This window comes from Procambarus clarkii, chromosome 36 (assembly GCF_040958095.1).
Source record: "Procambarus clarkii isolate CNS0578487 chromosome 36, FALCON_Pclarkii_2.0, whole genome shotgun sequence".
NCBI classification, from domain to species: Eukaryota; Metazoa; Arthropoda; class Malacostraca; order Decapoda; family Cambaridae; genus Procambarus; species Procambarus clarkii.
Window position 1 is genome coordinate 26,251,034 of NC_091185.1, and position 27,917 is coordinate 26,278,950.

The 27,917-nt window shown below is 44.6% G+C and overlaps 1 protein-coding gene across 1 annotated transcript in view; it reads right to left on the reverse strand.

The window, feature by feature from the left end:
• Positions 1-20,917, reverse strand: part of LOC138371692 (glutamine-rich protein 2-like) — a 53,942-nt gene extending 33,025 nt beyond the window's left edge. The window contains exons 1-7 of the mRNA XM_069336704.1: positions 20,591-20,917; positions 6,072-6,491; positions 4,947-5,051; positions 4,617-4,766; positions 4,122-4,271; positions 3,267-3,491; positions 2,999-3,129 (exon numbers count right to left, since the gene is read on the reverse strand). Of these exons, the coding sequence (XP_069192805.1) occupies positions 2,999-3,129; positions 3,267-3,491; positions 4,122-4,271; positions 4,617-4,766; positions 4,947-5,051; positions 6,072-6,491; positions 20,591-20,917 (1,508 nt within the window). The remainder of the gene's footprint in view (positions 1-2,998; positions 3,130-3,266; positions 3,492-4,121; positions 4,272-4,616; positions 4,767-4,946; positions 5,052-6,071; positions 6,492-20,590) is intronic.
• Between the last annotated feature and the right edge of the window lie 7,000 nt (positions 20,918-27,917).

Here is a 27,917-nt window from a genome sequence, read left to right on the forward strand (position 1 = left end):
GGTTTCTGTAAATGCACCAAATATTGAGTTCGATTCTATTAGGAGGCCATTTATGAACTTTACTTTATTTCTTGATTTTGGTTTCAAGCCTTGTGTGTTTGTATATATGAATGATTTCCCACATTGTGTGTCACTTCTGGTGGGCTTTGGTAGTGCTCCCCCCCCCCCTACTCTGCACAGGCCCAGGGTGTGTTGTTTTGGAAGTGATTCGTCCAGTTTTGGTAGTAGGACGGGTGTTGAGTGGTGTAGTACCTGTGTGCTTGTTGATAGTTTGTATTCCAGTCTTGTGGGTATCTCCCTTCCCCTCTGTAATCCTGTAGTGGTTCCATCTGACTCTTCCTCTCTCTTATATTTTCTACTCTGTTTCTGCCTTCCTATAAAAAAATTCCAGTAGTGTCATATTGACCTTCCCGTCTATAACGCTGTGTACCTCTCACGTGGAATTCCGGACACTGAAGATTGTAGCATTTTTTGTCCCTAATTGAGAATTGACATAATTTAGGGTGGAAGTATCTACACCCTGTTCCAAAACGGCATATACCCCTCGCCATCATGTTCCTGCATTTTCGAGGATGCAGAAAATTGTATTTTGCTCCTAATTTTCCATATTTGCATATTCCTTTAGCGTAGAATTTGAAACAATGTTTCAAATGTAGATATGATAGAGCCCAGTAGGTCAGAAACCTATTCACGAGTTGATCGACATTTGAGAGGCCAGACCAAAGATCCAGTGATCAACCCCCGCAAGCACAACTAGGTAAGTACAACTAGGTGAGTACAACTAGGTGAGTACACACTCACACACACACACACACACTCCGAAAGAGCAGAGCTCAAACCCCACAAGGACAACTCGGTGAATACACACACACACACCCACATACATACAGCTCATATAAGACTTTTGTATAAACAGGTGTCTTTTGCCTTATCTGGCACACTCCGCTGCTTCGCTATCTCCACCCATCCTTCACCGTGAGCAAAGGACACATTTGCAAGTCCAATCTTCCGCAGATGTTGAGGTATATACGATCAAAGTTGTGGCCTGGGATGAGCAACGTGCACTGTGGACGGCCCCAACCAGCTATTACGTAAAAGATATACAGCTCACAGAGACGCGTGTGTGTGTGAGAGGCCGCGGAGGGAGGCAGCGGCGGCCGGGTCTTGTGTGATGGTCCGCCAAGAAGTGGAGGTAATGAAGACCACACAACATCTCGCTTGGCATCTTTAGGAAGAGGTTGAAATTAAGGTGCTTGTTTACATTACTCCTTGCACTGTGTTTTTGCTTTTTTTCTCGTAATTCCTCGTCTCTGTCGCTCTGTATTTTGTCTCCTTTCTTTCACCATTTTTTTTTATTCGTGGTCTTACGTATTATATATTTGCACTTCTATTCCTTTTTCGTTTTAGATGTTAGATATGCACCAGATAGGCACTTTAATCCCGGCCGATACACGACTTCTTAACAAATTCCACAAACCGACATTAAACAGCTGTGATATATCTGGTTGACTATGATCCAATTTAATACTATAAGTGACAGCTAAAGCCTTGTAAATTCCTCTGTTTTAGAAATTATTCAGTACCTCGACTGAGACACCTGCCAGAGGTTTATAGCATAATACTTATTGAACTTATGAACAGGTAAGAAGAAAGACAAGTCACCGAAAAAAACAAAAAAATTTAAGTGTTCACCTTCAAGGTATTACGCAACATGAGCAGATTAGAGGTGGGCATCTTCCTCAGTTCTCAGGAAACCCTCGATATCATCTAGCAGAAATATGTATCTGGATAAAGCTCTAAGCAGGGTTAGGATGAGGGAGTACCTGTCGGACACAAAACAGAGTGTCACAATGACACTATATATCAAAATGAAGATTCTGATATATTAGAATAAAATGGCTCATATACTTGATATAAGCTATTACCCATCCTGCTCCTACTACACATCAACTACGTGACAGAGTTAACAGCTTTCAAAGTATGTAAAGTGGATGATACGAAACTAAGGTGCAGATTCAGAACAAGGAAAACTAGTCTGCAATACATTATTACTAAAACTTCATATACTGTTAAAAAAAAGAAGAAAAGTAACATTATTGTAAAGACAAAATAACTTAGATAAGACTAAGGTGCTACATAGAGCCTCTCAAGGCTCTCCCATTCTTTGTTAGAGGCTCGGTGGCTCCTTTTCATAATTATTTACTTAGATAATAATGTTTCTGAGAAGATTACAGCCGCAGTGAAGACTGAAGGAAAGGCAACTTATGAATCTGAGGAGCAGATCGTTAAACCTAATGCCATAGATAAATGGCTGAATAACGTCAGAGATCTGAGCGAAATGAGCATATTTTTAGATAGTTCTCAGGAATTTAAACACACAATTCATCGGAATTCTTTGTTAGCGTTGGGAGACGTAGCAATGAGAAATAGTTGTCAAAACATAACACAATGTGATATCTATGAACTGAGAATTCTGAGCTACGACGACAGCTTGAGGGAATGGAACTATCTATCCTATACAATACATAACACAGCAAAACTCGTAAGATTAAAACTGTAAAAGATTATGTGGGCAAGGAAGCAATGTTTAAAGTGAGAAATAACAAAACAGAGAGACATAGATGGAAGCTAAATACACAATACTGTCATGGATCAGGAGCTGAAGGTGCTGACAGATAAGTACTTACCATCGACCTTGAAGACGCCGACAGATGAATACAGAAACATAATGTTTCAACAGTGTAAACAGCGCTCATAGTGAAGCTCCACGAAGATCCCAACTGCGTCACACCCACCTGCGCCACACCCACCTGCGCCACACCCACCTGCACCACACCCAAACCTGCGCCACATCAACCTGCACCACACCCACCTGCGCCACACCCACCTGCGCCACACCCCCACCTGCACCACACCCACCTGCACCACACCCACCTGCACCACACCCACCTGCACCACACCCACCTGCGCCACATCTACCTGCGCCACACCCACCTACGCCACATCCACCTGCACCACACCCACCTGCACCACACCCACCTGCGCCACACCCACCTGCGCCACACCCACCTGCACCATATCCACCTGCACCACACCCACCTGCGCCACATCCACCTGCACCACACTCACCTGCACCACACTCACCTGCACCATACTCACCTGCACCACACCCACCTGCACCACACTCACCTGCACCACACTCACCTGCACCACACCCACCTGCACCACACTCACCTGCACCACACCCCCACCTGCACCACACCCACCTGCACCACACCCACCTGCACCACACCCACCTGCACCACACCCACCTGCGCCACATCCACCTGCGCCACACCCACCTGCGCCACATCCACCTGCACCACACCCACCTGCGCCACACCCACCTGCACCACATCCACCTGCACCACACCCACCTGCGCCACATCCACCTGCACCATACTCACCTGCACCACACCCACCTGCACCACACTCACCTGCACCACACTCACCTGCACCACACTCACCTTCACCACACTCACCTGCACCACACTCACCTGCACCACACCCACCTGCACCACACTCACCTGCACCACACTCACCTGCACCACACTCACCTGCACCACACCCACCTGCACCACACCCACCTGCACCACACCCACCTGCACCACACTCACCTGCACCACACTCACCTGCACCACACTCACCTGCACCACACTCACCTGCACCACACTCACCTGCACCACACTCACCTGCACCATACTCACCTGCACCACACCCACCTGCACCACACCCACCTGCACCACACTCACCTGCACCACACCCACCTGCACCACACTCACCTGCACCACACTCACCTGCACCACACTCACCTGCACCACACTCACCTGCACCACACCCACCTGCACCACACCCACCTGCACCACACCCACCTGCGCCACACTCACCTGCACCACACCCACCTGCACCACACTCACCTGCACCACACTCACCTGCACCACACTCACCTGCACCACACTCACCTGCACCACACCCACCTGCACCACACCCACCTGCACCACACCCACCTGCACCACACTCACCTGCACCACACTCACCTGCACCACACCCACCTGCACCACACTCACCTGCACCACACTCACCTGCACCACACTCACCTGCACCACACCCACCTGCACCACACCCACCTGCACCACACTCACCTGCGCCACACCCACCTGCGCCACACCCACCTGCACCACACTCACCTGCACCACACTCACCTGCACCACACCCACCTGCACCACACTCACCTGCACCACACTCACCTTCACCACACTCACCTGCACCACACTCACCTGCACCACACTCACCTGCACCACACTCACCTGCACCACACTCACCTGCACCATACCCACCTGCACCACACCCACCTGCACCACACCCACCTGCGCCACACTCACCTGCACCACACCCACCTGCACCACACTCACCTGCACCACACTCACCTGCACCACACTCACCTGCACCACACTCACCTGCACCACACCCACCTGCACCACACCCACCTGCACCACACCCACCTGCACCACACTCACCTGCACCACACTCACCTGCACCACACCCACCTGCACCACACTCACCTGCACCACACTCACCTGCACCACACTCACCTGCACCACACCCACCTGCACCACACCCACCTGCACCACACTCACCTGCGTCACACCCACCTGCGCCACACCCACCTGCACCACACTCACCTGCACCACACTCACCTGCACCACACCCACCTGCACCACACTCACCTGCACCACACTCACCTTCACCACACTCACCTGCACCACACTCACCTGCACCACACTCACCTGCACCACACTCACCTGCACCACACTCACCTGCACCATACCCACCTGCACCACACCCACCTGCACCACACCCACCTGCGCCACACCCACCTGCACCACACCCACCTGCACCACACTCACCTGCACCACACTCACCTGCACCACACTCACCTGCACCACACCCACCTGCACCACACCCACCTGCGCCACATCCACCTGCGCCACATCCACCTGCGCCACACCCACCTGCGCCACATCCACCTACACCACACCCACCTGCACCACACCCACCTGCACCACATCCACCTGCACCACACCCACCTGCACCACACCCACCTGCACCACACTCACCTGCACCACACTCACCTGCACCACACTCACCTGCACCACACTCACCTGCACCATACTCACCTGCACCACACCCACCTGCACCACACCCACCTGCACCACACTCACCTGCACCACACCCACCTGCACCACACTCACCTGCACCACACTCACCTGCACCACACTCACCTGCACCACACTCACCTGCACCATACTCACCTGCACCACACCCACCTGCACCACACCCACCTGCGCCACACTCACCTGCACCACACCCACCTGCACCACACTCACCTGCACCACACTCACCTGCACCACACTCACCTGCACCACACTCACCTGCACCACACCCACCTGCACCACACCCACCTGCACCACACCCACCTGCACCACACTCACCTGCACCACACTCACCTGCACCACACCCACCTGCACCACACTCACCTGCACCACACTCACCTGCACCACACTCACCTGCACCACACTCACCTGCACCACACCCACCTGCACCACACCCACCTGCACCACACTCACCTGCGCCACACCCACCTGCACCACACCCACCTGCACCACACTCACCTGCACCACACTCACCTGCACCACACCCACCTGCACCACACTCACCTGCACCACACTCACCTGCACCACACTCACCTGCACCACACTCACCAGCACCACACTCACCTGCACCACACTCACCTGCACCACACTCACCTGCACCACACTCACCTGCACCATACTCACCTGCACCACACCCACCTGCACCACACCCACCTGCGCCACACCCACCTGCACCACACCCACCTGCACCACACTCACCTGCACCACACTCACCTGCACCACACCCACCTGCACCACACCCACCTGCGCCACATCCACCTGCGCCACATCCACCTGCGCCACACCCACCTGCGCCACATCCACCTACACCACACCCACCTGCACCACACCCACCTGCACCACATCCACCTGCACCACACCCACCTGCGCCACATCCACCTGCGCCACACCCACCTGCGCCACATCCACCTGCGCCACATCCACCTGCGCCACACCCACCTGCGCCACACCCACCTGCGCCACATCCACCTGCGCCACACCCACCTGCGCCACACCCACCTGCGCCACATCCACCTGCGCCACATCCACCTGCGCCACACCCACCTGCGCCACATCCACCTGCGCCACATCCACCTGCACCACACCTACCTGCGCCACACCCACCTGCGCCACACCCACCTGCGCCACACCCACCTGCACCACACCCACCTGCACCACACCCACCTGCGCCACACCCACCTGCGTCACACCCACCTGCACCACACCCACCTGCGCCACACTCACCTGCACCACACCCACCTGCGCCACACCCACTTGCGCCACACCCACTCATCCCCTCCCCCAGCGGACCCCCTCACTCATCCCCTACCCCACCGGACCCCTCACTCATCCCCTACCCCAGCGGACCCCCTCACTCATCCCCTACCCCACCGGACCCCTCACTCATCCCCTACCCCAGCGGACCCCCTCACTCATCCCCTACCCCACCGGACCCCCTCACTCATCCCCTACCCCAGTGGACCCCCTCACTCATCCCCTTCCCCAGTGGACCCCCTCACTCATCCCCTACCCCAGTGGACCCCCTCACTCATCCCCTACCCCAGTGGACCCCCTCACTCATCCCCTACCCCAGTGGACCCCCACACTCATCCCCTACCCCAGTGGACCCCCTCAACTCATCCCCTACCCCAGTGGACCCCCTCACTCATCCCCTACCCCACCGGACCCCCTCACCATCCCCTACCCCAGCGGACCCCCTCACTCATCACCTACCCCAGCGGAACCCCTCACCATCCCCTACCCCAGCGGACCCCCTCACTCATCCCCTACCCCACCGGACCCCCTCACTCATCCCCTACCCCACCGGACCCCCCTCACCATCCCCTACCCCAGCGGACCCCCTCAATCATCCCCTACCCCACCGGACCCCCTCACCATCCCCTACCCCAGCGGACCCCCTCACTCATCCCCTCCCCCAGCGGACCCCCTCACTCATCCCCTACCCCAGCGGACCCCCTCACTCATCACCTACCCCAGCGGACCCCCTCACCATCCCCTACCCCAGCGGACCCCCTCACTCATCCCCTACCCCACCGGACCCCCTCACCATCCCCAACCCCAGCGGACCCCCTCACTCATCACCTACCCCAGCGGACCCCCTCACTCATCCCCTACCCCACCGGACCCCCTCACCATCCCCTACCCCAGCGGACCCCCTCACTCATCCCCTACCCCAGTGGACCCCCTCACTCATCACCTACCCCAGCGGACCCCCCTCATTCATTCCCTACCCTAGCGGACCCTCTCACTCATCCCCTACCCCACCGGACCCCTCACTCATCCCCTACCCCAGTGGACCCCCTCACTCATCCCCTCCCCCAGTGGACCCCCTCACTCATCACCTACCCCAGCGGACCCCCTCACTCATCACCTACCCCAGCGGACCCCCCTCATTCATTCCCTACCCTAGCGGACCCCCTCACTCATCCCCTACCCCAGTGGACCCCCTCACTCATCCCCTACCCCAGTGGACCCCCTCATTCATTCCCTACCCCACCGGACCCCCTCACTCATCACCTACCCCAGCGGACCCCCTCACTCATCACCTACCCCAGCGGACCCACTCACTCATCCCCTACCCCAGCGGACCCCCTCACTCATCACCTACCCCAGCGGACCCCCTCACTCATCACCTACCCCAGCGGACCCCCTCACTCATCCCCTACCCCAGTGGACCCCCTCAACTCATCCCCTACCCCCAGCGGACCCCCTCACTCATCCCCTACCCCAGTGGACCCCCTCAACTCATCCCCTACCCCCAGCGGACCCCCTCACTCATCCTCTACCCCAGTGGACCCCCTCACTCATCCCCTACCCCAGCGGACCCCCTCACTCATCCCCTACCCCAGTGGACCCCCTCACTCATCCCCTACCCCAGTGGACCCCCTCAACTCATCCCCTACCCCAGTGGACCCCCTCACTCATCCCCTACCCCAGTGGACCCCCTCAACTCATCCCCTACCCCAGTGGACCCCCTCAACTCATCCCCTACCCCAGTGGACCCCCTCACTCTTCCTCTACCCCAGTGGACCCCCTCACTCATCCCCTACCCCAGTGGACCCCCTCAACTCATCCCCTACCCCAGTGGACCCCCTCAACTCATCCCCTACCCCCAGCGGACCCCCTCAACTCATCCCCAACCCCAGCGGACCCCCTCACTCATCCCCTACCCCAGTGGACCCCCTCACTCATCCCCTACCCCAGTGGACCCCCTCAACTCATCCCCTACCCCAGTGGACCCCCTCACTCATCCCCTACCCCAGTGGACCCCCTCACTCTTCCCCTACCCCAGTGGACCCCCTCAACTCATCCCCTACCCCCAGCGGGGTCTCTCACAACCTCACAGACAACACCACCTCACACAGGCTGACCGGGACGCCATATGAACAACATACACTCCTTAATATATTATTGTCCCATAAGCCTGCACAATAACATGTTAACGCTCCATTCTCACCAAAACTGCCTTTTATGCTCTCGGGTCAGTTGGGCCGCTGCGCCGCCCCCACTCGCTCCTCCGCCTCGTGTGTCTCACCTGAGCTGTGTCTCACTTGGGCGGTGAGGGAAAGACCTCTCCTTCAACCTGAAGAGGTCTTTACCTCAACGACTTTGTTCCTCGATAGGAGTGACTCGAAATCTTTGTCCGCCACACGAGACAGAGATCCAGAGATTCTATTCTCGTTTTCTAAGACTCGGAGTTACACCTCTTCAGGGGTTGATACCCTGGTGTTGGCGTCTCGAGCAGAAGATCTACTTCGACTTGGTTTGACCTCTTAGCGGGTGATATATTACACAGGATTATTTCTATGCCTAAGATGGGACCTGCGTAGCCTTACGTCTCTCAGAGCTATTACCCATCATAATATATAATATTATATAATATTATTATATTATATATATTAGGGGCATAAGGTTAAGGGACTGGTAAGTGCACACAGACGGAGGAAGGGTCATTTGGTGTGAAGGTGCCCATAACCTGCAGATGAGGGCTGGCTGTCTGTTCTGTTATGGTCCCCAAACACAGTGTGATGGGCAGCGTCTGGCCTCCAGCCCTCAACTATTTTTCAATCATCCTGCTATGATGTTCACCACTGCCCGGACCACCACGCACACTGCGGTCCTCTGACAGTGTTGTTGTTGTTTGAAATTTAGCTAATCAGAACAAATTGTCCATGTAGCACGGGCTATAGTGAGCCCATAATTGAGTGTCGCCAGAGTTCTGATCACCGGTCTTATCTCTGTATGCCGAGTTTATTGATCCATCACCTCACTTTTTTCTTTACTTCTTACTCTCGCTTTACTTTTCACTTTATTTTGTATGTAACTGACCTTCCAGGAGTATAAATCCTGTGTTACCTCCGGTCGTCCCCAGAGTAACAAGGTTATCGCGAATAACTGAACTCAATTACGGGCTCACCATAGCCCGTGCTACATGGACATTTCGTTCTGAGTAGCTTAATCTAAAACAACAACCACAACAACCCCTTACGGCAGGTTGTTATATTCATGCCCGTGCCACCTTTTGGGAGCCTTAATCTTCATCAATCAATCATCAATCTGTCGCTGCCCCCTCCCCAGCCCCCGCTCTGTGCCAGGTAAGTCCACTAAGGGCTCACCATAGCCCGTGCTACTTGGAACTCTTTGTTCCGAGTAGATGAATCTAAAACAACAACCTGTCGTCCAATGCAACCCGTTCTCGCAAATTCGTAAAGTCAATATTGACTTATTAACTACGTGCATAAGTGATATACTAAACATAATAGATACCCTTAAAAAGATTCATAGAAAACACCGACCTTACCTAACCTTGTTAGTATCTTAAGATAAGCATCTTATTCCTTCGTAATTACAATTATTACTTAACCTATACCTATTATTGGTTAGGTAATAATTGTAATTACGAAGCAATAAGATGCTTATCTTAAGATACTAACAAGGTTAGGTAAGGTCGGTGTTTTCTATGAATCTTTTTAAGGGTATCTATTATGTTGACCAGACCACACACTAGAAATTGAAGGGACGACGACGGTATCTATTATGTTAAGTATGTCACCTATGCACATATTTAATAAGTCAATATTGACTTATTAAATTTGCGAGAACGGGTTGGTCCAATGCCCGTGCCACCTTTTGAGTCGCTTAAGCACAATTAGACCTTCTGCAGGTGTCCACTTATTCTTATGTTCGTTAGCCAAAATTACAGAGAAATTGTTTTTTTCACCTTTATGCCTTTCACCTACATATCTTGTTTAAATATTCAAGTATTATATATCTATGATTATAATTTTAGAGATAAGTTGATTTTCACGTGAGCACTCAAATAATTTCTTGTTTCATTTTCGATCATCGTTGTACATAATAATTTTATTTACGTGTAAATTTTTTCATGAGCTACACACAGATACACACACACACACACACACACACACACACACACACACACACACACACACACACACACACACACACACACACACACACACACACACACACACACACATACACACACACACACACACACACACACACACACACACACACACATACACACACACACACACACACACACACACACACACACACACACACACACACACACATACACACACACACACACACACACACACACACACACACACACACACACACACACACACACACACACACACACACACACACACAATGTGTGTGTGTGTGTGAGAGAGAGAAAGACCTGGGGGTTGATATCACGCCAGATCTGTCCCCTGAAGCTCAAATCAAGAGGATAACATCAGCAGCATATGCCAGTTTGGCTAACATACGAACGGTCTTTAAAAACTTGTGTAGGGAATCTTTAAGAACATTATATACCACATATGTCAGAACAATCCTGGAGTATGCGGCTCCAGCATGGAGTCCATGTCTAGTCAAGCATAAGACTAAACTGGAAAAGGTTCAAAGGTTTGCTACCAGACTAGTACCCGAGCTGAGAGGTACTAGTCAGGGTTGATAAAGACAGGTTATTTAACACAAGGGGCACACGCACTAGGGGACACAGGTGGAAACTGAGTGCCCAAATGAGCCACAGAGATATTAGAAAGAACTTTTTTAGTGTCAGAGTGGTTGACAAATGGAATGCATTAGGAAGTGATGTGGTGGAGGCTGACTCCATACACAGTTTCAAGTGTAGATATGATAGAGCCCAATAGGCTCAGGAACCTGTACACAAGTTGATTGACGGTTGAGAGGCTGAGTAGACAGGCTGAGTTGATTGAGGGTCTCGGGCTGAGTAGACAGCGCTCGGGGGTCGTAGTCCGAATGGTCTGGTTTCGATTAACGGCGGAGGCGGAAACAAATTGGCAGTGTCTTTCATCCTGATGCCCTTGTTCACCTAGCAGTAAATAAGTACCACGTCAAATAGTTCTTAGTGATCTAAGGCTTCTGCGCTCATGCAGCTTTCTTATATATATTTACTAGCAGTACCCGGCCACACACTGCTATAGCTCAGCAACGCATATGCATTACTGAGCCACAGCAGCCTTCCCTGTCCCCGAGTCCTCCCAACCATTCCCCACTCCACCATCTCCTCTTCCTTCCCACCATGCCCCATTCCCTTGTCCCTTTGTCCTCCCCACCATTCTCCATTCCCCCATCTCGTCCCCACCATCCCAAACTCCACCGTCCCCTCGTCCTTCCCCACCATTACCCCCTCCCTTGTCCCCTCGTCCTCCCCACCATCTCTCACTTACATCCCCCTTGTCATCCCCACTATATCGTCCGATGCCTTCTCAAATGGTCTGATGTTCCCTTTACAAAATTGGGAACATTAAATGATCACTTGATGTTCCCATCACGGAAATATAAGGAAAAACAGTTAAAAAAATTAAATGAAAATATGAAAAAATAAAAAAATAACTATACTCATAAAATGAACGTTATGGTAAACAACACAGCTCAATTCCAACGCAATTCACGCAAAGTAATTAAAGCAAAATGAAAATAAATCAAAATCTATGAAAAATCCATTTATCAATGCAATCAGAAACATTGAAATGGAATTGTAACATATTTAGTATAGCATGTGTGTTGCTCTTACATGCAACAGATGGCGCTGTATTTCAAGAAAAGCATAGCTTTACCTGTCACAGGTGTGGCATCTATGCTTATATTTATGAAATGAACGGTATGGTAAACAACACAGCTCCATTCCAGTATAATGTCACACAAAATAATTAAATAAAAAGTAAAATAAATAGAAATCTATGAAAATATAATTTATCAATGCAATCGGAAACATTGAAAATGGAAATAGTGACATATTTAGTATAGTGTGCATGTTGCTATTATGTTCAACAGATGGCGCTGTTTTTCAAAAAAACTTGGTTTTACCTGTCACATGGGAGGCATCTATATAGTAGGTATATAAAAAAGCGCGCCTTTTTGAATGCAACGTTGTGTCAAAATTTCAAAGCTATTGGTAAAGAACTTTTGGAGATTACAGCGTGTGTTGCTCTTACGTCCAACGGATGGCGTTTTTTTTTTTAAAAAGCATGTTTTTCCTGTCACAGGTGAGGTATGTTTATAGTAGATATATAAAAAGACGCGTCAATTCGAATGCAACGTTTTCAAAATTTCAAAGCAATCGGTAAAGAGGTTTTGAAGATTTCCCTCGCATGAAAAACACGAGAAAAAAACAATTTTTCAGAAAAAGCATGTTTTTTTTACCGTCACAGACGTGACATCTATATAGTATGTATATTGAAAACTGCTCGGATGCGAATGGAACTTTGTGTGAAAATTTAAAAACAATCAGTGAAGAACTTCCGGAGATTTGCGGTTATGCACAATCGAACCTTTTTATTTTTATTGATATTCTAGCTGTACCCGGCCACGCGTTGTTGTGGCTCAGCAATCTTGCCCCTGTCCCCTTGTTCTTCACACCATTCTCCATTCCCGTCAGTCCAGTCGTGATGGTCAAGCGGATTAAGGCGTCCTGTAGTTACCATTTGCGTTGCTCCTGGGAGTATGGGTTCGAGTCACTTCTGGGGTGTGAGTTTTCAGTTGCATATAGTCCTGGGGACCATTCAGGCTTGTTTGCATTTGTGTTTCTCACGTGTGCCCCAAAGAATGAGGTGATTTGAAAAATGCTATGCCCAGGATTACATCTTAGTGCCGGTGGGGAAATGGTTCAAATAGCTTCGGCTATCACTTCCCTAGTCCGGTCGTGATGGTCAAGCAGATTAACATACGTCAGGCTGCGAGCAGCCGCGTCCAACAGCCTGGTTGATCAGTCCGACAACCAGGAGGCCTGGTCGACGACCGGGCCGCGGGGACGTTAAGCCCCGGAAGCACCTCAAGGTAACCTCAAGGTAACCCGTGTCACCTCATCCCCATCATCTCCAACTCCACCATCCCCTCGTCTTTCCTACCATATACTGAGGGAAAAGATGATTATACTGAGGGATGAAACGAGTATACTGAGGGAAGAGATGAATATACTGAGGGAAAATACGAATAAACTGAGGGAAGAGACGAGTATTTTGAGGTAAGAGACGTGAATATTGAGGTAAAAGACGTGAATATTGAGGTAGGAGACGTGAATATTGAGGTAAAAGACGTGAATATTGAGGTAGGAGACGTGAATATTGAGGTAAAAGACGTGAATATTGAGATAGGAGACGTGAATATTGAGGTAAAAGACGTGAATATTGAGGTAGGAGACGTGAATATTGAGGTAAAAGACGTGAATATTGAGGTAGGAGACGTGAATATTGAGGTAAAAGACGTGAATATTGAGATAGGAGACGTGAATATTGAGGTAAAAGACGTGAATATTGAGGTAGGAGACGTGAATATTGAGATAGGTGAAGTGAATATTAAGGGAGAGACCCCAGACAACGCCTCCAGGTGTTCCTTGTTATAAACTTTCGGAGCTGACAGCCAGAGAGATGCAGCAGCCTGAGAGAGAGAGAGAGAGAGAGAGAGAGAGAAATGCTGCGTCTTTGTAATAAAATAAATTATTCTCCCGATATTTCTTCAATATTTTTTCTCTTCCCGCCCACCTCGTTGGTGCACACTGACGATCGTACAACTAGCCCTTGGGGTAACTTCCAGAGCTAGTTTCCAGGGATGGGTAGCTCCCTAGTGCTAGTTTTCAGGGATTGCTAGCTGTATGCACTAGTTTCCAGTGATTGCTAGCTGTATGCACTAGTTTCCAGGGATTGCTAGCTCGAAGCGCTAGTTTCCAGGGATAACTAGCTACCACAGCGCTAGCTGTAATGTCTAGCTAGTTCCCAGTACTAGTTTTCAGGGCTTGCTAGCTCGCAGTACTAGCTCTCATTGCTAGCTTTAAGTGCAATAAATAAATAACAGTTTCAAGCTTTGGCTAATAATATTAACTTCAAAGACAATAGGAACAAAAATATGAAAGAAGCTGAAAAAGGCTTATTGGCGGATGAGAGCCAATTTCTATGTCTAACCATAGCTTGAAACAATTCAGCAGTCAAGCGTCAATTATATTTGCAAGTTACTTATACTATATATGAACCGTCCTAATTTGGAACCTCAGTTTATCCAGGTCTTCAACGAGTCTAAAAATGATTGCATTCATGTTCAATATCTTGTGTTAAATTTTTGGTTTACATGTTTGCAATCTGTTTAAAATTGCCTAGTTATTCCTTTTTATCCACTTGTTTACTTCAATATGTATACTAATATGTAATATTACTTCAATATGTAAACTAATATGTAATATTACTTCAATATGTAAACTAATATGTAATATTACTTCAATATGTAAACTAATATGTAATATTACTTCAATATGTAAACTAATATGTAATATTACTTCAATATGTAAACTGATATATAATATTACTTCAATATGTAAACTAATATGTAATATTACTTCAATATGTAAACTAATATGTAATATTACTTCAATATGTAAACTAATATGTAATATTACTTCAATATGTAAACTAATATATAATATTACTTCAATATGTAAACTAATATGTAATATTACTTCAATATGTAAACTTTACCCACAAAATGTAAATTAAGCTTTCTTAATCTCTCTCTCCGTACGGGAGGTTCCTCGTGGATGGGATGACTATTGTAAATTATTTATGTATACATTCAAGAAAATTTATGTCCGTTTAGTAATACTGAAGCCAAAAATGAGCAGCATTACGTAAAGGTCGCCCCTCTAAAAGTCATGATACAGCGAAAGTATTACAATATTATTATAATGTATTATTATATTAGATGTGGATTCGTTTATATTATATGTATTTGGTTTGTTAACCAACCATATCGAATACTTTAGTCTTCATCTTATTCTAGGATCAATGTCAGCTTCCAGTGTATGTACACTGGAAAGTGGGGTAGATATATCGGTGTGTATATATCCCTGTATTTACATTTCTTTTTGTTAACGTTTATAGAAATAAATCCCCAGATTCTACTGGCCTTGTTCTGCATATTTTTTTCCATTGGTTGACTTTCATTTTCAGGTCCCTACTCATCATGACAAACCTGATCTTTTTCACATTAAAATTTCGTAATCTAAGCATTGTCTACATAATATATGGAAATACTTGCCATTACCTTGGCTCAAAACCTTGTATTTTTAAACACTAAACTTAATTTGTTTATTTTTTGTCTATTTTAAAATCTGTTCTAGATCTACCTTTAAATCTTACTCATTTCGAAATTTATTTCCAGCTCTATTTTTTGTTGTATCATGTACAGATTTACAAATGTTGGTGTAAAATAAATGTTTATATACATGGCAAAAACTAGAGGTCCTACGATGGAATATAATCTAGAAACTTTATTCATAATAACTTACAAAAATCATTACACTAAAGGCTGGACTAAACAGGTGTACAACAGGCTGTAATAACCCTTTCTTCTCTTTTACCCTTTTTACTCCCTCTCAATACCCCAGCTGAACACTGCTTGCAGATCAATGTGACCCCCTATTGAACTACAGGCTAATTAGTTAACTCAGAAATATTAAATGATGGGGGAACAAGAAGAAGGGATTATTAATTTAATATTACTAAATAAAAACTCATTAAACACTGCCACCACCTCCCTGTTTAGAATCTGTATGTGTCTTTTATTGACCTCCCAGGAAGGAAAGAGATCAGTAATCATGAAACTCAAAGGGTATGAGGACCTGAGTAAAATGCTTGGGAGTAAAAAATGTAATCTTTACTGATTGAGGATTCAAGGACAGCTCTAATATCCATAAAATGGAGGGGAACACATGGGGATTTGTAGCACAGCAAATGAAAACCACAAATAAGAATGAATAACGCAACATTAATCAAAGGGAACAAATAACTAAACACAAATTAACCTTAATACACTTTATTTATTTAAACACTATAATTGAAATCAAAATTAAAAATATATCCTACTCTAATATAATCTCCTACGAGGCAATGGTATGACCAATGATGGACATTATACTCCAGCACACTTAACCTTAACTGCTGAGACCCGCCAATGATGTTGAATGGCTTGCCCTATAGATCAGGAGATCTGTACCCCCCCAGTTGAATCCCCAAAACACACTGACTTTAATATTTCCTTAAATTCTACCAGTGAACAACAAACTCCACCCACCTAGTTTCTAGGCCCAATAAGCCCCGCCTCTCTAGGCCTATACCCAATGGATTTAAACATAACTGGGTGCTATGGAAGCTTGGCCAATGGAATGGACAGGCCCTACCTTGGGAACTCCGCCCCTTCAGTCCTAAGGCAACAAGGGCCAAGAATCCAAGGCCTCCATGGCTGCAATCAATCAGAACCAGGCTTGACCATAAGGGTCAATTCCTCTGGACAGAAAACTCCTGTACTGGAAAAAGCAGAACAACCCCTCGTGGGACCAGCTGCTAACCAGCCATCCAACGAAATTTGAGACCTACGGTTTATGGCTCCTCAATTCGTCACTGGTAGAAGCAAGGCAGGGGAAGAGGGGAAACGAGTGGGGGAAATGAGTGGGAAAATGGAGTGGCAAATAGAGAAGGCCAAGAGAGGACCTCTTGACCCCAAGGATTATGACCAGTGAGGGGTGGACTGTGACAAATGGGAGGGATGACCAAAGGGAGGGGGAAGACGAACGACGGCAAGGGGAGAGAGGAGAAAGGGGAGGGGGGAAAAGGGGAGAGGGGGAGAGGGGAGTGGGGGATTGGGGAGAAGTCATTTACTGAGCACAAGGCTAAATCAAAAACCATCTCTTTGTGACTGTAGTTCCTTCATAATTACACATATCCAGCTGGGTATGTCCCTGCTCTCTCACCTGAATTGTATTATATCCTGTAGACTTGCTAAATCATTATTTACATCACTCATGTTGTATTTGTAGTAGTCAGATATTTCTGGAAAAGTTAAGAATGGCCAGTTGTAAGTGAGTTCCTGAAAAAAAGTGTTGATTGAGTTTGTCGGACGTAATGATTACTTTTAGACTAAAAATATATTTGTTTGCGAATTATTTTTTAATATGTTGGTGTGGAGAACAGGCAAGATAGGAGATTGCAACGAGTGTGAGAATGGATTCCCATGATATATCTTGAACATTTACGCAATAACAAATTAAGTAAACTTTCCACGGTCAGTATTGTGTAGATCTCATAGTTCCCATCCATAAAAGCTTTAACATTAACTGTTAAATGACTTTATTTTCGACCAGATATTATGATGACCAAATTAACTCACACTGTCATTTCTTCTGACTATCAGATTTCTAACAGGAAAATTGACAAGCGGGATTCCGAGTATATAATATATCCAAGATGATTTCCAGAATACGTTACTGAAATCTTTCAGCCTAATAATTTTCATTTTGAACATCGTAGAAACGTGTCCAGTGAGTTAAAAGTTATTATTCACATTTGACCTGATTGAGAATTATGGTGAGTTCTGCACTACATCTTTTATGTATTTCAGTCAAGTTTTCCATGGTCTTTTTTATCTTTGCGAGAAGAACTAGAGCATCAACATAACAAAAGACATTGGCTTTATTACTGCCTGCTGCAACAGCCAGTTAGACTGGCTATTAACTGTTTCAATAATGGATCGTGAGAGATAGCAAATATTATAGGGTTAAACACAGTGCCTTTTTGAGTTCATTTTTTGTGAAAATTTTCAGAGAGGGCATAATTTCATAGCTAGTTTCCATACCTGAGAAGAAATATGTAGGTATCTAGCAATGACGGAGCACGCTTCTCTTCTATGCAATTCTCTTAAAACCCAAGATTGAATATGTAATACATCTGTTTTACAATGTATTGGACCTATACAATATGTAATACATCTGGTATACAATACATGCATCTATAACTTGAATTTATTAAAGTATCTTAATCACTTTCAGTGGTTAGGTATTTAATATCACACTAGTTTCTATAGAGGCAATCTTACCCTGTCAAAGTAGGAGAGACATAGTTGTATGTATATATATGTGGATATGTGTAGGTATGTGTGGATATGTGTAGGTATGTGTGTATATATGTATATGTGTGTGTATTTGTATACAGGGTATGTGGAAGCTGGTCGGAATTGCATTTCTCCTTTGTAAACGCGCATTAATGGCACTATGTAAATAGACACCTCGAACACTGTGTATGTAGGACAGACGTAAATCTGTGTATTAAATTCAGAGGTTAGCTTAGCATTTTAAAAGCACTACAATCACCTGTGGTTGAATGTTCAATAAATCACTGAATTATATGCTTAACAGATCTCTAACCCTGTCCATGGAAGACAGAAGAAAATGTATATATTCTGGTTAGCAATGTAAATGTGTGGCCGCGTCTGTGGTAGGAAAAAAATCTCTAAAAAGTTTGCTGCGTTGAAGTTCGTCACAAAAACTTTGAAAGTATCAAGAAACAGAGAGAGATAGAAGAGAGGTACCTCGTGAGTTATAGTACTAAATAGATTCCTCCACAAGAGTATCACTGAATAATGTTGACCAGACCACACACTAGAAGGTGAAGGGATGACGACGTCCCTTCACCGATATAGAATCTTCGATATAGAATCGATATAGAAAAAGATATAGTCCCTTCGACGATATAGAATCGACTTGAGAATGGTCCAGGACGGACTGAAACGTCGTCGTCCCTTCACCTTCTAATGTGTGGTCTGGTCAACTTACTTTAGCCACGTTATTGTGACTCATCGCCTGCATCATTGAATAATCTTTTTCTGGGGGGGGGGATGAAAGGGGGCAAATTGAAAATTATAAGTGTCTTGTTCGTTGGCTGGAATGTCAATGAGAATATAACCAAACATTGTGTTTTATAGTGTGTTTAAGGCGACAGCTTCATAGTTATCAGAGGAGGACAAAAAGTTCAGCAATACTTGGGAATGGAATAAGCAATACAATACTTGGGAAGTTCGGCAATACTTGGGAACATACAGAAAGATGTTTATTTCATCTGGCAGAGTACCATGAGAGAGAAGTTCTGTAAGAGAGAAACTGAGCAACGTACAGTTTCGGTGTTCCGTGTTAGAGATTGTCGTAGCATTTGTTAAATAGACCATCATAACACTCATTTTAAGAGATTTGTCAATCAGTTACAGGAGTTACAATCATTTACAGGAGTTACAATCATTTACAGGAGTTACAATCATTTACAGGAGTTACAATCATTTACAGGAGTTGCAATCAGTTACAGAGGTTACAATCAGTTACAGGAGTTACAATCATTTACAGGAGTTACAATCATTTACAGGAGTTACAATCATTTACAGGAGTTACAATCATTTACAGAGGTTACAATCAGTTACAGGAGTTGCAATCAGTTACAGGAGTTATAATCAGGAGTTACAGTAAATGTACACTGTACACTTGAGTTACAGTGTGCATATTTGTAACATTAGTCACAGGGTGTACACATGTCTTACTGCTGTAGTTAGGTCAGTTTCAATCTCATCTGACCGAAACACATTGTACTGTTGTACACCGTTGAATATATCACTCAGAATATATTACATATATTATGGGTCCCATAGGAATCTTCAATAACGTTCGTTACCCCATTTGTATGATCTTTTTAGTTTTATATTTTCACTACAAAATGTATAAACATATTTTTATGGTCATCAGTGATTTTTGATGTCGCAATGTTGTCTTTCTCACTCTTAAATCTTTTTATGTACTGATGATATTAATTGGTAGTGCTACATGTGATATGTGTTAGCCAACCATGTCTGTGGTAGCCAATCATCTCTGGGGTAGCCAACCATCTCTGTGGTTGCCAATCATCTCTGTGGTAGCCAATCATCTCTGTGGTAGCCAACCATCTCTGTGGTTGCCAATCATCTCTGTGGTAGCCAACCATCTCTGGTAGCCAACCATCTCTGTGGTTGCCATTCATCTCTGTGGTAGCCAACCATCTCTGGTAGCCAACCATCTCTGTGGTAGCCAACCATCTCTGTGGTTGCCAATCATCTCTGTGGTAGCCAACCATCTCTGGTAGCCAACCATCTCTGTGGTTGCCAATCATCTCTGTGGTAGCCAACCATCTCTGGTAGCCAACCATCTCTGGTAGCCAACCATCTCTGGTAGCCAACCATCTCTGTGGTTGCCAATCATCTCTGTGGTAGCCAACCATCTCTGGTAGCCAACCATCTCTGGTAGCCAACCATCTCTGGTAGCCAACCATCTCTGTGGTTGCCAATCATCTCTGTGGTAGCCAACCATCTCTGGTAGCCAACCATCTCTGGTAGCCCACCATCTCTGTGGTTGCCAATCATCTCTGTGGTAGCCAACCATCTCTGGTAGCCAACCATCTCTGTGGTTGCCAATCATCTCTGTGGTAGCCAACCATCTATGTGGTAGCCAATCATCTCTGGGGTAGCCAACCATCTCTGTGGTAGCCAATCATCTCTGGGGTAGCCAACCATCTCTGTGGTAGCCAACCATCTCTGTGGTAGCCAACCATCTCTGTGGTAGCCAACCATCTCTGTGGTAGCCAACCATCTCTGTGGTAGCCAACCATCTCTGGGGTAGCCAATCATCTCTGGGGTAGCCAACCATCTCTGGGGTAGCCAACCATCTCTGTGGTAGCCAACCATCTCTGTGGTAGCCAACCATCTCTGGGGTAGCCAACCATCTCTGTGGTAGCCAACCATCTCTGGGGTAGCCAACCATCTCTGGGGTAGCCAACCATCTCTGGGGTAGCCAACCATCTCTGGGGTAGCCAACCATCTCTGGGGTAGCCAACCATCTCTGGGGAACCAGTCATTTCTCCGTTGGTTGTGCCAACGGAGAGATGACGGAGATACATATGTTTTGGAATTCCCTAAATTCATCATTCCAACCTTTTTATTTAGTTTTTTATTTTTTATATATACAAGAGTTCTTACATTCATGTACAGCCACTAGTACGCACAGCGTTTCCGGCAGGTCCTTAAACCGAATTTTCCCCGGAATATGACCCAACAAATGGTGTAACAACCAGATAACCATTCACTGCTGGGTGAACAGAGGCCACGATTAAGAATTGGCGCCCGGTCAATCATTCCCAGCCAGGATACGAACCCAGGCCAAAACGCTTACGAAGCGCTGGCTGAGTGACTTACCACTGCGCCACGGAAACCAAATATATCTGATATACCTTATCGTATATTTGTATTAAGGTGGATTCTTCCTTCATCCACCCAAACTAACAGTGACATGACAGAGGTAGGAAGGTCACTGAGGCAGTTCTGATGAAAATTACACTGATGATTATTGCATAAATCTGAATATTATCAAGTCTTCTATTAAGTAGTTACTTAAACTTATCCAGGGTCAGCAACATTTGTTTTCTGGCAGTTGAGATGTGAGTTCTTGAAGCATTCCGCTTGACACATGAAAATCAAAATTATACGTGAATGGCTCGAAAAGTTTAAGCATTTACTTTTAATGGTCCCGCTCACTAACTATTCATATCTCTGGCACAAGATCAAGTCTAGAATGCTTGAAATGTGGCTCGAAGTAAAAATATAATGTAAACATTCATTCAAAAAATCGTTGTGTGTGCGGGAGTAGAACAAGCAGTATAGAACGCAGTATTTCTGTTGATTAGAATGACTTGTTTGTGGAAAGTGTGCATTCTTCAATGGAGCTTTGATGTAGCTTTATTCTCTGGAGTCTTGAAATAGGTGTTATCTTGAGCATATATATATGTGTGTGTATATATATATGTCGTACCTAGTAGCCAGAACACACTTCTCAGCCTACTATGCAGGGCCCGATTTGCCTAATAAGCAAAGTTTTCCTGAAATAATATATTTTCTCTAATTTTATTCTTATGAAATGATAAAGTTTCCCATTTCATTATGTATGAGGTCAATTTTTTATTGGAGTTAAAATTAACGTAGATATATGACCGAACCTAACCAACCCTACCTAACCTAACCTATCTTTATTGGTTAGGTTAGAATAGGTACCCGAAAAAGTTAGGTTAGGTTAGGTTAGGTAGGTTAGGTAGTCGAAAAAACATTAATTCATGACAACTTCGCTTATTAGGCAAATCGGGCCTTGCATAATAGGCTGAGAAGTGCTTTCTGGCTACTAGGTACGACATATATATATATATATATATATATATATATATATATATATATATATATATATATAACATATAACAATAAATTTTGGACAAAATGAGCACTAATTTTATTTTCAGGGGGGATTGCTGGAATTAAGCCAGTCAATAATTAAATTATTGTGTCATAAACGAACACAGAAAAAAAAACTTTATTCAAACTCGGTCCTATCATTACATATGTGAGGGCTTACTGTTTACATAATAATTTGCTTTATTGCCCAACATGCACTTTATAATTTTTTTGACACTGGATACAATAAAACCATTATCTTTTGAATAGGACAATTCCTGACAAGGAAATACATAATTTATTTATTCCTAAATATGATATATATATATATATATATATATATATATATATATATATATATATATATATATATATATATATATATATATATATATATATATATATATATATATATATATATATATATATATATATATATATACTAACGAGTTGAAGATAATTTATTTAAAACCAGAGATTTTTGTTATAGGGGGGCGCTCTCAGCTGAAAGAGTCAAGCCACAAGACAATATAGCACTTGGAGAGGGTCAGGATAAAGATCTGGGATGGGTCGGGGGAAAGGATGGTGGCCAACCACTTGGACGGTCGGGGATTGAACGCCGACCTGCATGAAGCGTGACCGTCGCTCTACCGTCCATCCGTAGTGGTTGGAGCTTTATAGGTGGGGGGGGGAGTTGTCTTGGTCACACACCACTCATTTACCCACATGTAGAGGAGGTTTACAAACAGTAATTGCTTTATATATGTGTGTGTGTGTGTCTTCTGTAAACTGTAAGACAATGCAATACAATTTATGAAATAAATAAATCATATTGTTAATATAAGGATATTTTAATTTTCTTGGCAGTATAAAAGATGCACTTTTCTCTACTGAAAAATATCTCGACCCAATAGCATTAGAACATAAAAGTAAATGTAACTGGATATTTATTGCCACTTACTATTCAGTTTATATTAATATATACAGCCAAACTCATTCATATTCATGTCCACCCTACGCTTGAAACAATAATATTATCCCAAACCTATTATCATACACGCTACTTTGCTTCTTAAATCAGTTGTTTTATTTCTTAACAAATATTTACCCAAGTCTCTCCAGAATTGGTTACGCCCAATTCGTATCCTTTGTTTCATGTTTTATTTTTGGTTGACATTAAAACATATAATTTGGTGCCTATGGTTACATCCAAGAAAATTCATATAAGAGGTTTACTGGGTCCATCAATATAAAGATGTCTTAGAATTTTTTTAGATTCTAGACATTTTAATAGTAGATTGATGATTAGGAAAAGGTGTGAAGAATACATGGAAAATTTTTCATTATATATTTATAATAATATCCTTATATTTTTATAATATTGTTAGTTCTTCTTATTGTTACTGATTAAACGCCAGTTGTTGTCAATTTGCGTTTTTATTACTGCCAGTAGAAATAAAAACGCAATACATACTATGGACAACTAAAGATATACAACTCAAGAACATTATCCAAAAATTCAGCTTATATAACACAAAAGAAAAAATAATACAGTTTTATTATCTTATTCTTTTCTTTATTTCTCATTGAAGCAAATTAGGAACAAACTATCTCTCTCTCCGGAGGGAAAAATAGCAGCTGAAAAAAAATATCAGTATTTCCTGTGATTTTTGAGCGCCTCTGAAAGTTTGTACTTATTGTTAACTCAGTCGGGACTTGCTTCGTCATAATGTATTTTCCCAACACAAAACTCTCATCAAATAACGGAAATGTTTTCCAACAAAAATGTAAATGCCATCCACTGAGTTGAATTTAATCGAGTTTCCCCAAATCTATTCGCAGACAGGGAATTTCCAGCAGTGATGCTCTTCCTTCAAGGGTGAGTTGGGAGGCTGGATCCGTCTCCTCCCATGGTGACTGCTGTTTCCTGAGCAGCAGTGTGTGGGAGGGGGGTACCGTAGCAGGGAGGCGCTCTCCCTGTTGTGGGAGGAGAGCAGATGAGTGAGACTGAGGGCTAATTTGTGTGATAAAAGTAGTGTGTGTGTGTGTGTGGTTGGGGGCGGTGTGGGCTGTTTTATGATGCCGGTTGCTGCTGTGAGTACACGTTGATATTATGTTATAGGTTCAGAGACTAGTGGGATTGTTTTGTGTGTATATATATGGGTCTATTGTCTATGTGTGGGGGGGGGGGGTTCGTCTGTGTCATTGGGTCTATTGTCTATATCGGGGGCTGCTCTGTGTGAATAGATCTATTGTCTATATCAGGGGCTGCTATGTGTTTGTTTGGGGGCTGCTGGGTATCATTGGAGGGCTGCTAAGTGTGGGGCTCTACCTTGTGTTCGCAGGAGAAGGAGGGAAGACTGAGTGTAAGGGAAGTGTGTTCTTGGTAAGGAGGGATAAGTTATGTCTATACTGTGTTGCCTGCGATGGTCTCACTTCCAGCAGGTCGGCGTTCGGTCCCCGATCATCCGTGGGGTTTCTCACTATTCTTTCCCTCTGTTCTATATATATAGTCCACATAGACTACATTCATTAGTCAATATGTTTATGGCACTGTTAAATAATTAGTTTTGTCTTGTTTATTTGTCATGATCATTTACTTGACGTTCGTTTTTTCATGGGCCAGATTTGTCTAACTCTATGTTCGAAATAAATGATAGAAATCGTCCGCATTGAACTTTCCCTCACTCGCTGTCCACAGCTTATAATTTATGTTTCCTTTACCTGCTTATTATTAAACTATAATTATATTCATTTACTTGCAGATATTATTTTCGCACGTTTCTTTTGTTTCGTAAATTTAGCACGTTCTAATATATGTTGCTCGTGAGGATAGTCACTCATAGTGTATGTGTGTGTTCACAATATAAACATTGTCAACACACATATATTTAAAATACAACACGGCTCCTACTGATTTTCCTATTTATGCATCAGTGTAATGAGATTTCATTGTGGAGTGTAAACACACTCTCTGTTGATTTCACCAAGTCGAACAGAATCCAGTTTCTGTAAGATTTATTCATCCTTTGATGATTTACAGATGGAAGACACAGTTTGCCGCAGTCTCGAGTCCTCCCATTCTGTGTTACAATTCCTGACTTAGCGGAGTGCTGTCATCTATTGTCAAGGCGGCCGTCAGCCCCTGCAGCAGAGATGTTTAGGAACATGTTATCCAATGTTCCTCATTTCTGTCATAAGCATTAAACAGGAGCGCATGAAGCTGTTCATGGAGTTTATAATGGACTAACATGATGCTGAGGACACAGAGGAAACTCCAGCAGCGAAAACGTTCGTGTTCTGCCAGAACACTACGGTTACATGTGCCTATTAGGCAGGCGATGAGTCACAATAACGTGGCTAAATTATGATGACCAGACCACACACTAGAATGTGAAGGGACGACGACGTTTCGGTCCGTCCTGGACCATTCTCAAGTCGACTGTGAGAATTATAATCATTATACAATCGACTTGAGAATGGTCCAGGACGGACCGAAACGTCGTCGTCCTTTCACATTCTAGTGTGTGGTCTGGTGATCATGTGTCTATTAGGTTCCTTGAGTTTGTTAAGGAATCACTCGTTGCCACAGAAACTAAACCTGGTTAGTGGACGTAAGTGTGAAAGCAATTCGTCCTCCAACCTCTCCTTAGGCAAGGTTCATTCCATCCAGCGTCCGACCACAAAGAAATATGCATCAAATTTAACCCAAAATTTGCTGGTCTATTTTAAAGAATGAAGAACAATTTTATTTATATTATTTTTAAGCTGCATCTCTTATGAACCGACCCCTGCCCTTGTGTGGTAGCGCACAATAGAAAGTTATTTTTACATATTCGTTCATTAAAACATTGATTGTAACCATGATATATATATGTGTTCAGACCTATTGTCTTGTGAACAGAGCTACAGTTTAGACCTATTGTCTTGTGAACAGAGCTACAGTTTAGACCTATTGTCTTGTGTATGACTCTCTGTCCTGTGTGACAAAGAGTACCAGCATTATCCTCACTTTAATTTGACTAATTGAAATCCTCAGATTAGGCATATTTGTAATTAAATTTTGTCAATAAAGATGTTAATAATAATAATAATCAACTTTAACATTTTGTTCGCTTAAAATATAAATTTTATAAAAAAAAAAATTAATATTGTTATTAGTATTATTGTGTCTATATATGCGGAGGTTAGGCTAGAATAGGTGCTTAGGCTCTACTGGCAATTTTTTTGGATTTTAGTACGTGGGTACTACAATTGCATTTAACAGAGTTGTAATTCGAACAGAGGTCATCAGCGAATCATTCCTCGAGAAATGTTCGAACGCCATTGGCTGTAAGTTGTGTGTAACTGCCCGTCCTCATTAACAAAGGCTAAGTGCTCGTTATTCCAGCTGCCAAACCCCCTGTTTATGAATGAAAAAATCACAACTGATGACGTTCGAACATTTATCGAACAGTGATCCGTTGATGACCTCTGTTCGAATTACAACTCTGTAAAGGATTCTCCCACGTACTAAAAATTCACATAATTGTCAACAGTACTTTAATACCTAAGTTAAGCTACTTTAACCTATACCTAGAACTATATTATATAATATTAATTTATTATTAAAGGAGTACATCCTTTGGTTGATTTTGAAGGGACCCTAGAAGAAGGGCTACTTTTTAAAGGGCTACTTGTCACATATTGTAGAGTTCTTAAAGCTCCTCAGATGGCGGCAAGAACCATGGATGCAGTGTAGCATTTCCTCTCTGGATCGCCACACTAAGGCACTGAAAGAGGAAGCTGGCGGCTCTAGGATTAAGGAGCCGTTGTTTCAATTACTTGTTTTAATTAGCTTGGACCCCAGCTCCTTCAAAAAACTAGCAGCACTTTTTCCCAAACACCTAGTGTCTCTGAGGCAATGGGGACAAAATTGTAATGATCATCAAGATCTTTGTATTTATGTGACTTGGGTGCTTCCCGGTGATTGGCAGCACCGCCTGGCTGTGCAACACTGAAGTTAACATAGATTTTGGCTAAGGTTGAAACGCAAGTGTAGTTAGTCCAACACCATCT